Raw genomic sequence first — 13,692 nt, forward strand, 5'->3', positions numbered from 1 at the left:
ACTCATAGGTCAAGATCACAAGGTTAATTTCAGGTCTTTCTGTTTCACAGTCTTAATAACTAGCACTTACTATAGAGCAGAGATAATAGAGTGTTGGTTACCGCATATGAGGAAGCCTAAGTCCCCTTAGAGCACATGATTATAAAGGCTTTAAAAAAAAAAAAACTAGATAGTTCATACCAGACAAATACCAGAAGTCAGATAACTTGAATCATAGAATTTTTTTTTTTTTTTTTAATGCAGGATGGGGGCCAGGTGCAGTGGCTCATGCCTGTAATCCCAACACTTTGAGACTTTGAGAGGTCAACGTGAGAGGCTCTCTTTAGACCAGGAGTTCAAGACTTGCCTGGGCAACATAGCAAGACCCTATCTCTACCCAAAAAAAGAAAGAAAAGAGAAGTTAGCCAAGCATGGTGGTAGTCCCAGCTACTCGGTAGGCTGAGGTGGGAGGATTGCTTAAACAGAAGTTCAAGGTTACAGTGAGCTATGATCATGCCACTGCACTCCAGCTTGGAAAACAGAGAAACGTGTCTCGGGGGCGGGGGGAAGGGGGCAAGGCTGCAGCAGGAAGGGACCCTAAAAGATAATCCAATCCAATGTGATGAAAACCATACAAAGCAAAGTTATTTGCCAAAATGTCCCAAAGCCACCTAGTGGAAGCAGCCTACCTTTCTGTCCAACTATGCTGATAAGGCAAGGATTTGCAAGCAGCAACATTAGGTCCGGAAATAACCGTGCTGAGATGGGGACTAGGCCTTTGGAGACTTCTTTTGGTTGAACTTACCTGCTGCCCTCCCAGTGAGAAAAGCTCACTTTAAGGTAAGCCTAGTGTGTCCCTGTGAAGGGATCTCGGAGATGAATACCTGCAGCCCTCTCATTTTACAAATGAGAAAATATAAAGCTTAGAGTGCTGAACCTGCCTGCTCAAGGAAACAGCCGTTTACCAGAAGAGCTAAGACTAGAACTCTTACCATGCAAATACACAGCAATTTTTCTCTGTCCAATTCCAGAACGTTAGCTACTAGACTTACACGCCTAGATAGGATACTACAGGATTCTTCTCTGGAGAAACTCAACTGGCACAGAGCAAAGTCCAGTAAATACTAAACATTATTTGGAGAGGTTACTCAATAGTTCACTAATCACAGCAGATTTCTCTATGGTGAGGCCTACCAGTCGATAACAACCCACCCAACCAACACGCACACACACAAGGTTTCCAATAAGCCTTACGTGTGCCTTTTATTGAAACTAGGGGATAGCACATTTGAGAAAACTTCAAATAATTGATAATGAAACCAGATTACAGTGGCTCACACCTGTAATCCCACCACTTTGGGAGACTGAGGCAGGAAGATCACTTGAGCCCAGGAATTCGAGACCAGCCTGGGCAACACAGTGAGACCATTTCCATCCCTAAAAAATAAACACTGGGTACAGTGGCTCCCTTCTGTAACTGAACCTCCAGCATCCAAGCTCCTCATTTGGTGCTTCTGCCTCTGTATCTCCTGGGGTTCATTAATAACACATTAGATTCACACAGGGCTTTGGCTTCTATTGGAGACTTTGACGTACCTTCCTACTTTAGGAAAATGTTCTACTCACCTGCAATGCTTTGTTGGCTTCTTTTATGTCTTCAATTTTAAGTTTTGATCTAAAAAGATTACAAATAAGTCCAAATTTCAGTACATATATTTAAATATAGAACACTTAGTATTTCAGTAGGTACTGGTATTTCATAGGATATAAAGTTATGTATAGTATATCTTTATGATCTTCTTGGGCTAATGGAATATTTCATATTTTCCTATATTTCCTAAATGTCCTAAAGCAAAAACATTTACAACTTGCTTTTTAAGAAATATTGGCATTTTCATGTGATCATGACAATACTAATAGCTATCATTTATTGCAGGTTTACTATGTGGCAGACACTATGCTCCCTTTGCATGAATAATCTATGTAATCTACACAAAAACCTATTTTAAAGATGAAGACATGTTCAATGAAGTTTAGTCACTTGTAGGAGGTCACAGAGCTGGTAACTGAGGGAGCCAGGGTTCAAACCCTGGTCTGTGACCCCACAGCACACATACTAACCACGATATACACTATTTCTCTAGCAAATACAGAAGTGCTAAGGAAGAAAATACTGTGGGCCAGGCGCAATGGCTCATGTCTATAATTCCAGCATTTTTGGGGGCTAAGGTGGGTGAATCATCTGAGGTTAGGAGTTCGAGACGAGCCTGGTCAATATATAGTGAAGCCCTGTCTCTATTAAAAATTAAAAAATTAGCTGGAAATACTGGTGTACGCCTGTAGTCCCAGCTACTTGGGAAGGTGAGGCAGGAGAATCACTTGAACCCAGGAGACAGAGGTTGCAATGAACCGACATTGCACCACTGCATTCCAGCCTGAGTGACAGAGGGAGACCCTGTCTCTCAAAAAACACAGCAAAAAAGAAAATACTATGGAAGACATAGCTGCAAGTACTTTTCCACCTTTTTTTTTTTTTTTTACAGAGTCTTGCTCTGTTGCCCAGGCTGCAGTGCAGTGCCATGATCTCGACTCACTGCAACCGCTGCCTCACGGGTTCAAGCAATTCTCCTGCCTCAGTTTCTCAAGTACCTGGGATTACAGGTACCCACCACAATTCCAGGCTAATTTTCATATTTTTAGTAGAGATGGGGTTTCACCATCTTGGCCAGGCTGGTCTCGAACCCCTGATTTCAAGTGATCTGCCTGCCTTGGCCTCCCAAAGTGCTGGGATTACAGATGTGAACCACCGGTGGTGCCTGGGACTTTTCCACCTTTTGAAAATATGTATGTTGGGCTGGGCACAGTGGCTCATGCCTATAATCCCAGCACTTTGGGAGACTGAAGCTAGTGGATCGCCTGAGGTCAGGAGTGCAAGACCAGCCTGGCCAACATGGTGAAACCCCATCTCTACCAAAAATATCAAAAAAATTAGTCTGGGCGCCTGTAATCCCAGCTCCTCGGGAGGCCGAGGCAGGGATAATCACTTGAACCTGCGAAGCAGAGGCCCTGAGCTATCGTGCCACTGAACTCCAGCCTGGGCAACACAGCAGGACTCAGAAAGAAAGAAAAGAAAGAAAAAAGCGAAAGAAAAGAGGGAGGGACGGAGAAAATACATGTTGTAATCAATTTGCTACCAAGTGGTGTGTGTGTGTTTTTGTGTGTATGTGTGTATACACATATATACACATGTGTGTGTATATACACATATATACATATATACACATATATACATATATACACGTGTGTGTATATATACATACACACACACACACACACACACACACACACACACAAATTTTTTTTTAAACCCAGGCTGGAGTAAAGTGGTGTGATCTCAACTCACTGCAACTTTCACCCCCCAGGTTCAAGCAATTCGCCTGCCTCAGCCTCACGAGTAGCTGAGATTATAGGCGTCCGCCACCACGCCCAGCTACTTTTTGTATTTTTAGTAGAGACAAGTTTCACCATGTTGGCCAGGATGGTCTTGAACTCCTGACCTCAGATCTACCTGCCTCAGCCTCCCAAAGTGCTAGGATTACAGGCGTGGGCCACTGTGCCTCACTCCAAGTGGTATAATTTAAATTTTTTTTTGAGGCGGAGTCTCACTCTGTCACCCAGGCTGGAGTGCAATGGTTCGATCTTGGCTCACTGCAACCTCCACCTCCTGGATTTAAGTGATTCTCCTGCTTCAGCCTCACAAGTAGCTGGGATTACAGGTACCCACCACCACACCTGGCTAATTTTTGTAATTTTAGTGGAGACAGGGTTTCACCACTAAAATTAGTCAGTCTGGTCTCTAACTCCTGACCTCAGGTGATACGCCCACCTCGGCCTTCCAAAGTGCCGAGATTACAGGTGTGAGCTGCCGCACCTGCCTGGTCTTTTATTTTTCTTAATTTTAAAAAAGAAAATATATGTGTTAATGAAAATGCAAATTATAAAAAACAGTATTTAATTACTTGTGATCCCATTACCCAGAGGCAATTTTCTATATTTATTTTAAATGGAATAATTACCAACATGGTTTTCCATAACCAGCTATTTTCACAATACATCCTGAACAGCTTGCAGCTACTGACTTGTTACTATTTGCCACATCATTATAGTAAATGGTTACTTGGCATATGCCATGAAAAGGAATATAAAATAGTTTATATAATTATTATCTACTGATAAACTTTCAACGTGTCTCAAATTTTTCACCACAAAAGTTGTTTATTAAAATTACAATGACTAGGCTCCTGCCTGTAATCCTAGCACTTTGGGAGGCTGAGGTGGGAGGATCACTTGAGGTCAGGAGTTCAAGACTAGCCTGGTCAACATGGTGAAACCTCATCTCTACCAAAAATACAAAAATTAGCCAGGCATGGTGATATGAGCCTGTAGTCCCAGCTACTCAGGTGGCTGATGCAGCAGAATTGCTTGAACCTGGAAGGCAGAGGTTGCAGTGAGCCAAGATCACACCACTGCACTCCAGCCTGAGCCACAAAGCTAGACTGTCTCCAAAAAAACCCAAAAAAACAAAATTTGAACGACTAAAAGATATTAATTGAAAATTAATGAAATTTCTGAATCAAATGATACATGAGATACTAAAGCCTCTGCTACTAAAGCATAACATTAAAAGTCTGCTTTGCCCTATAAAATGCTCTTCATTCCAAGGTGTAAAAACAAAGTGCAAGTCTTTCATCTAGGTCATATTGACTCTTATGGTGGAAATAATCGATGTAAAACTACATACTGTAAAAATACTAACAGAATAATCTATTTTCTTGGCTAAATTCATATCTACAAAATGTGCCTCAGGAAAACGGACTCTGTTAGGAATAGTGGTCACGACAGTGATGATTTAATTGTGCTATACAGAAAAATTGAATATAGAATTAAAGTGGCTAAGTGGTATTTACCACAGAAAATATTTTCTTGGCCAGGCACAGTGGCTCACACCTGTAATTCCAGCACTTTGGAAGGCCGAGGCAGGTGGATCACCTGAGGTCAGGAGTTAGAGACTAGCCTGGGCAACATGGAAAACACTGTCTCTACTAAAAATTAGCCAGCTGTGGTGGCGGGCACCTGTAATCCCAGCTACTCAGGAGGCTGAGGCAGAAGAATCACTTAAACCCAGGAGGCAGAGGTTGCAGTGAGCCGAGACAGCACCACTGCACTCCAGCCTGGGCAAGAAGAGCAAAACTAACTCCCTCTCAAAGAAAAAACAAAAGTATTAATTGGGGAATAGGTGAAAAGTAACACATATTCCTTGCTTTACTATTCCACTGTTTTAATATTAAACCATTATGATCTTAGTAAATGCACACACTTATTTTGTATTATGAGGATTGCTCACTGTTGACTCTCTAGTACTTAGTATAGTGCCTGGCACACAGTATAAGCTCAGTGTCTGTCAAATAAATAAATGGAAAATAAGGTAATAAACACTTAGCACAGGGTCTGGCTCAAAGTGCTCAATAAATGGATGCTAGATTGGAATTGAAATCTTGCTTATCAGAACCACAATGCAGATTGTTCTCTAAAAAGCTGTAAAGACAAAAACAGCTTTAGCTTCTTGAGATCTAATATTTCTTTTTGTGGTTCTAGTGAATTACTCTGTCTTATGCCCTTGGAAATTGGTTGCATTATCTCTTAATGGAATCCCACCTTTAGCAACTAAGTGTCCATTCTAGTATGATTTCTACTTAATTGAATTTATACAAATGACATATATCTCCATATAACTAATTCTAAGTAAATGACAAGATATTTACATATAGAATTGTTTGAGGTTAACTAAATTTTAGGGATTAGTACTTGGGAGAAGGAAGTAATTGTTTTTTTATTTTATACCCTTTTGTGCTATTTGAATGTTCTAATCATAAAAAAAATCAGAGAGATTTATACAGGTGGTGAGATTATGAGACACTGTAGCTTTCTTATTTTTACTTTTCTGTATTTAAAAAAGTGGGCTGGGCACTTTTACAGTGAGCTACACCTGTAATCTCAGCACATTAGGAGGCTGACTCGGGATGATGTCTTGAGCCCAGGAGTTCAAGACCAGCCCAGGCAACATAACAAGATCTTGTCTCTACAAAAAAATTTTAAAAATTAGCTGGGCATGGTGGTGTGCATCTGCGGTCCCAGCTACTCCAGAGGCTTGAAGTGAGAGAACAGTTTGAGCCTGAGAGATCAAGAATGCAGTGAGCTGTGATTGTGTCACTGCACTACAGCCTGGGCAACTTGAAAGCCAGATCTTGTCTTTTTTTTTTTCCCCCCCAGACGGAGTCTTGCTCCGTCACCCAGGCTAGAGTGCAGAGGCATGATCTTGGCTCACCAATAACCTCTGCCTCCTGGGTTCAAGCAATTCTCCTGTCTCAGGGGGCAGAGGAAGGCAGTCCCGAATAGCTGGGACTACAGGAGCATACCACCACTCGGCTAATTTGTTTTTGTCTTTTTAGTAGAGATGGGGTTTCACTGCATTAGCCAGGACGGTCTCGATCTCCTGACCTCATGATCTGCTTGCATCAGCCTCCCAAAGTGCTGGGATTACAGGTGTGAGCCACTTTGCCCAGTCAAGACCTTGTCTTAAATAAAAATAAATAAATAAATTTAAAGTGTTTTTTTTTTAAATGTGGCAGTGGTACATTCAATACTAAATTAAACCTTCTTGAGCTTATTCCAAGTATCTGGTAATACGTTCAATTAGGCCCAAAGCTGCTACCCCAAAACACAGACCATGGGAAACAAAAGGAAAATGTCACTGGGCACTGTGACTCACACCTGTGATCCCAGCATTTTGGGAGGCAGAGGTAGGAGGGCTGGTTGAGGTCAGGAATTTAAGACCAGCCTGGGCAACATGCAAGACCCCATCTCTATAAAAAATAAAAAGCCAGTGGTGGCTCACACCTATAATCCCAGTACTTTGGGAGGCTGAGGTGGATGGATCACAAGGGCAAGAGTTCAAGACCGGCCTGGTCAAGATGGTGAAACCCCATCTCTAATAAAAACACAAAAAAATTAGCCGGACGTGGTGGCAGCCGCCTGTAATCCCAGCTACTTGGGAGGCCGAGGCAGAATTGCTTGAAACTGGGAGGTGGAGGTTGCAGTGAGACAAGATCATGCCACTGAACTCCAGCCTGGGCCACAGAGCAGGACTACATCTCAGAAAAAAAAAATAAAATTAAAATTAAAAATTAAAATTAGTAGGGCATGATGGTGGATGCCTGTAGTCCCAGCTACTTGGACTGAGGTGAAAGGGCTGCTTGAGCCCTGAAGGGCAAGGCAGCAGTGAGCTATGACTGTACCACTACACTCCAGCCTAGGCGAGACCGTCTTTAAAACCAAAAATGTAAGAACAGTAGAACATCATTTTTCCTTCTTGTCTTTGCAGGATCCCAATGACATTCTACTGCAACAAGACCAAACTGTATGAAGCTAAGCTCTGTCTCCAGAACACATGAAACCACCTCAACTTCTCCTGATGCTGGCTTCTTCTCAAAACAATCTAAAAGACACCTCCCTGGATATTTTGAAAATTCGGCTTCTGTTTTTCTGAGAAAAGCATATTAATAACTTCTGAATTCTCTGACATTGAAGAAATTGAACAGAATGCTAGCTTTCATCTACTGGGAAACATTAAGAACTAAGATCTAAAATGAGTAAAACTTTTAGTAAACTCTCTTCATCTAGTTTCTTTTTTTAATCTTTATAGTTTCTGTTTTAATAGTTTATATATTTCTTTCCTATATTTAAACTTTTCTGCCTGTTAGGTTTGGTACATTTATACCTTTTATAAAAGTCAATAATGACTACTTCATTGAAGGAAAAAAGAGAAATTACTCGCTAAGTTTGTTGCCGAGTTCTTGAAGAGCCTGCTCTTGTTCATGATATATTTTTTTCAACTGCCGATTTTCATCCTGGAGATTAAGGAACTCCTTCAGAATAAAAGACAGAAAATGCAATTTAAAAGAAAGAAAAACATGAAACTCTAGATTGTACATATACCATTAATTAGAAATAAACATCCTTTAGCTTTTTAAAAGAAACAAATTGTGTCCAAAGCTCTTTCCTAGCTGCTGCATGTTATCAACTATTTTCCATTTACTTAATCTCTTTTTTTCTTTTTTTTGAGATGGAGTTTTGCTCTTGTTGCCCAGGCTGGAGTGCAATGGTGCAATCTCAGCTCACCACCAACCTCTACTTCCCGGATTCAAGCAATTCTCCTCCCAAGTAGCTGGGATTACATGTATGTGTCACTACACCTGGCTAAGTTTTGTATTTTTAGTAGAGACGGGGGGTTTCTCCATGTTGGTCAGGTTGGTCTCAAACTCACAACCTCAGGTAATCCTCCTGCCTCCACCTCCCAATGTGCTGGGATTACAGGCATGAGCCACCTCGCCCAGCCTACTTAAACTCTTTACTTATATTTTTTTAAGATGACTAGTTTATCTGTTTCTTTGGTATAATATAAATTACGATTTATCTTTTTAAATAAGTTAACATTTGTCAAGATCAATTTTTTAAAGTTTTACCAGTATTTACTTTTTTAAGACTAATAATTTGTTGAGTCTCATTTCTAAGATGAGATAAGGCATCTTTCTCCTTTTGAAGATCTTCCTGCAAAGTCTGCCTCCATTCTTTCTCAATCTTCAAGTCAGTTTCCAGTTGCACCCTTGAATGACAAATAACACACAAAAGTTCAGTGCTATTTTCACACGACAGTTGTTACATATTCTTTACTAAAAGCATCCTTTTGGTTTATTACTTTGGCCTTTGTAATGCATTTTTTCAGACATTTTCTTTCATAAATATTTTTCTGTAAACAAGTTCAGCAGCACAGGGTTTTCCAATCACAAAGTATTGACTCCTTTGCCAGCCACTAAAAAATTCTTGCTAAACCATTTATATAAATGCCTTGGAAAGGCATACACCAGGCGTCCCCAAACTTTTTACACAGGGGGCCAGTTCACTGTCCCTCAGACCGTTGGAGGGCCGCCACATACTGTGCTCCTCTCACTGACCACCAATGAAAGAGGTGCCCCTTCCTGAAGCGCGGGGGGGCGGGGGCTGGATAAATGGCCTCAGGGGGCCGCATGCGGCCCGCAGGCCATAGTTTGGGGATGCCTGGCATACACCATAATATTAAAACCGGTTACACCTTGGAAATGGAACTAAGAGAAGGAATGTGAGGTTCTAATTGTCTTACACTTCTATGCTATGTGAAAAATTTTACAACAAACAAAAAGAGTTATTCCAATATAAGAATTACAGCATTTGCTAAATCAGTTTAACTTCGGTAACAGAAAAATAAGCCCAGTTGCACAGTGCCAATTTGCAGATTACTGTTAGAAGCTGACCAGTTACAGGAAAGATTTAAGACCAAGCAGGCACTGGGGTAAGTCCACACTGCCTGGAAATGCCAGTTCTGAAAGCACTCCTGCTTTTTTTTTTTTTTTTTTTTTTTGGAGACAGGGTCTTGCTGTTTCCAGGATGGACTCAAACTCCTGGGCTCAAGTGTTCCCACCTCAGCCCCTCAGCATCTGGGACTACAGGCCTGCCACCAAAACTCCTATATTATTCTAACAGGTGCTAGCTGCCAAAGCAAACATAGTTGAATTTCCACATTTCAAGATGACTAAAACAAAACCCACAAATCACTTCCATGATTATTGCTCTTAAGCAGGTATAACAAGTGAGGCATTTATCTACTAATACTACAGATACTAATTCTTTATATTTTAATGGTAACACTATAATGTTGAGTACATTGTTTGAATATTTTTGTGTTCATATTTATCTTTTATTTCCTCATAGTTAGGATTTCCACATAACAGCCACATATTTGCCAGTGGAATAAATTTTAGATTTTGTAAATCAGGTCGAGGAGAAGTGTACCTGAAAATGGAATTTACAAATTATTGATAAATACTATTTTACTACAAAGTCAAAATTTAAACAGCATCTCTTCAAATAATGTTATTTCATTACAACGTTCACAGAAAAAAAAACTGATTCCCACTGAAGTCACTTTCTGTGTGAAGTCTGCACATTCTCTCCATGTCTGTGTGAGTCTTCTCCTCCAGGTACTCCCGTTTCCTCCCGATCCCAAAGACGTGTATGTTAGATAAACTGGTGTCATCTATTGTCCCAGCCTGAGTGTGGGTGGGTGTGGGTGCATTTTGTGATAGAATGGTGTCCTGTGGAGGACTGGTTCCCATCTAGTGCCTGAGCTGCCAGGATAGGCTCCTGTAATAACTGAGCAAAGAATTCGGTTGTTTACATTAATCTTTCTTAAATGTAGGTATGACTCACAATTATTTCAATACTTAATATTGTAAGTGTTTTGGTCTTTAGTTGAAAGTTTAGTGATGTTTTTGTGACCAAAATTATGCAGTAGAAACTTAACTCTTCTTCAAGTAGCCTATGATAAAACTGGCTTCACTTAGCATCACTTCACTTAGTTTCCAAGAACCTGTCGATGACACTAAGTGAGCACTTACTGTGTATGTGACATAATGTGAGAACTCACTGGGTATGTTACAAACACTGAAGTAACCAAAACACACAGTACCTATTGAATGGCCTCATAACCCAGAATCAGAAACCAAAAAAAGAATAAAAAAGCAAAGGAAGGCCGGGCGCGGTGGCTCAAGCCTGTAATCCCAGCACTTTGGGAGGCCAAGGCGGGTGGATCACGAGGTCGAGAGATCGAGACCATCCTGGTCAACATGGTGAAACCCCGTCTCTACTAAAAATACAAAACATTAGCTGGGCATGGGGGCACATGCCTGTAATCCCAGCTACTCAGGAGGCTGAGGCAGGAGAACTGCCTGAACCCAGGAGGCGGAGGTTGCAGTGAGCCGAGATCACGCCATTGCACTCCAGCCTGGGTAACAAGAGCGAAACTCCGTCTCAAGAAAAAAAAAAAAAAAAAAAGCAAAGGAAAATTTTGTTTTTAAGTTATATAAATATATTGTCAGAACACATGTTAAATACTAAAGGCAGAAACTATAAAAGGAAAAAGGTAAGATGTACCAGCCGTGGTGGCTCACACCGGTAATTCTAGAACTTTGGGAGGCCAAAGAGGGCAGATCTCTTGAGGCCAGGAGTTCAAGACCAGCCTGCCCAACATTGTGAAATGCCATTCCTACTAAAACTACAAAAGTTAGCTGGGTGTGGTGGTACCCAGATGTAATTCCAGCTACTACTGGGAGGCTGAGGCAGGAGAGTTGCCTGGACCCAGGAGGCAGAATAAGCCAAGATCCTATCACTGCACTCCAGCCTGGGTAACAGAACAAGACTCCATCAAAAAAGAAAGAAAGAAAGAAAGAGGGGGGGGGAGGGAGGGAGGGAGAGGGGGGAGGAGGGAGGGAGGGAGAGAGAAAGGAAAGAGGGAAGGGAAAGGGAAAGGGGAAGGGAAGGAGAGAGGGAGGGAGAAAGGGAGGCAGGGAGGGAGGGAAAAAGACATAAGTACATAAAAAATTAATATGTCTAAATAACCACTATAATCAACATTTTTAAATAGACAATTAACCTGGAAAATATTTTCAGGCAGGCGTCGTGACTCATGCCAAGGCCAAGGTGAGTGGGTCACTTGAGGTCAGTAGTTCGAGACCAGCCTGGCCTACATGGTGAAACCATGTCTCTACTAAAAATACAAAAATTAGCTGGGCATGGTGGCACACACCTTTAATCCCAGCTATTCAGGAGGCTGAGGCATGAGAATCACTTGAACCTTGGAGGCAGAGGTTTCAGTGAGCTGAGATCGCCCCACTATGATTGTATTCCACTGACAGGCAAAGTATCCCAGTCATGCTCTTCATGTATTTCATTTGGCAAGGCACAGAGACACAACAAACCCAGGGCACCATTAATAAATCTGATGACTTGCCAGGCACAGTGGCTCACCGCCTGTAATCTTAACACTTTGGGAGGCTGAGGTAGGCAGATCACCTGAGGTCGGCAGTTCGAGACCAGCCTGACCAACATGGAGAAACCCCCGTCTCTGCTAAAAATACAAAATTAGCTGAGCATGGTGGTGCATGCCTGTAATCCCAACTACTCGGGAGGCTGAGGCAGGAGAATCACTTGAACCCAGGAGGCACAGGTTGTGGTGAGCTGCGATCGTACCATTACACTCTAGCCTAGGCAACAAGAGCGAAACTCTGTCTCAGAATAAATAAAATAAAATAAATTTAAAGACTTAAATGTTCCTTGTAACCTCTGTTGCCAAGGAAGTCCTGAAAGTGCTGGCTGTTCTTTTATGAATGTGCTTAAAATTAAGAGGATTTATTTTTTTCCTGAATGTTTTGGGCTTGTTTTATTCTGTTTTTAGAGACAGGAACTCACTCTGTCTCCCAGCAGGCTGAAATTTAGTGGCACGATCACAGCTCACAGCAACCGTGAACTCATGGCTCAAGCAATTCTCCTGCCTCAGCCTCCTGAGTAGGTGGGATTACAGGCATGTGCCACACACCTGGCGAATTTCTTTTGTATTTTTAGTAGAGACTGGGTTTTACCATGTTGGTTAGGCTGTTCTCAAACTCCTGACCTCATGATCTGCCAGCCTCAGCCTTCCAAACTGCTGGGATTACAAGTGTGAGCCACTGTGTTCAGCCTGTGGGTTTCAACCACAGTAATATTCCCTGGCCTGAAGCCAGGAAATTCTACATATTAATTCCTGAAATTACTCAAATTATTATATTTGTGGTAGATTTAAATGGAGTACAGAATTCTGGTTCTGGACAAGATGGAGTAAGCACATTATTCCTTAACCCTCCAACTAAGTACAGTTAAAAACCTTGGACATTATATGTAAAACATACATAAGAAGACTCAAAGCCCGGGTGCAGTGGCTCACTCCTGTAATCCCAGCACTTCGGGAGGCTGAGGCAGGCAGATCACCTGAGGTCAGGAGTTGGAGACCAGCCTGACCAACATGGAGAAACCCCGTCTCGACTAAAAATATAAAATAAGCTGGGTGTAGTGGCACATGCCTGTAATCCCAGCTGCTCAGGAGGCTGAGGCAAAAGAATCGCTCAAACCCAGGAGGCAAAGGTTGCAGTAATCCAGGATTGTGCCACTGCACTCCAGCCTGGGCAACAAGATAGAAACTCTGCCTCAAAAAAAAAAAACAAGATTCCAGAAACTAAAGAGAAGTTTGATCAGCTGCTAGGAGCTCCAGGAATCAAAGAACATGGTAATGAGTTACCTCAGGTTTCTTTTTGTCTCCTATATAGCTTAGATTAGGTGTTGATGAAACCCTCAACCCATTAAAAACTAATGGGCATAGTCAAAGAAAAGCCCCAAGAAGAGCTGTTCCCATGCCAAAGGGCCAGGAAATAAACAGCCTAGCAAGATAGAAAACTTTGGATAATAAATGCCCTATTCCAGCTAAACATCCAAGACAAAAACCTATGTTCCCTCAATAAACCTCAGTCAGCAAAGGCTGAGTGGGGATCCTGGATTTCTACCCTTGCCTGGCAATGATGACGTACCCTCTTGCATCCTGCTGCGGTAATATCAGAAAATGCCAGGTGTGGAGCCTGAAACTTCCTAACTCCCTGAAGTAATAAGGCATCTGTTATGGTTAGAATTGTTCTCTTCAAAATTCATGTTGAAACTTAATTCCCAATGTAACAATATTAAGAGGTAAGGCCTTGC

The 13,692-nt window shown here is 41.8% G+C and overlaps 1 protein-coding gene across 5 annotated transcripts in view; it reads right to left on the reverse strand.

The window, feature by feature from the left end:
- RUFY2 (RUN and FYVE domain containing 2) overlaps nucleotides 1–13,692 on the reverse strand; it is a 57,469-nt gene that overhangs the window by 4,140 nt on the left and 39,637 nt on the right. For 4 of the 5 annotated variants that reach the window (XM_039477801.2, XM_039477803.2, XM_074382319.1 and 1 more), the window contains 3 exons: nucleotides 8,572–8,701; nucleotides 7,870–7,964; nucleotides 1,606–1,654 (listed from right to left, as the gene is read on the reverse strand). In XM_039477801.2, the coding sequence (XP_039333735.1) occupies nucleotides 1,606–1,654; nucleotides 7,870–7,964; nucleotides 8,572–8,701 (274 nt within the window). The remainder of the gene's footprint in view (nucleotides 1–1,605; nucleotides 1,655–7,869; nucleotides 7,965–8,571; nucleotides 8,702–13,692) is intronic. The other variant, XM_074382320.1, reaches the window with a different exon arrangement.

Source organism: Saimiri boliviensis, chromosome 12 (genome assembly GCF_048565385.1).
Source record: "Saimiri boliviensis isolate mSaiBol1 chromosome 12, mSaiBol1.pri, whole genome shotgun sequence".
Taxonomy (NCBI): domain Eukaryota; kingdom Metazoa; phylum Chordata; class Mammalia; order Primates; family Cebidae; genus Saimiri; species Saimiri boliviensis.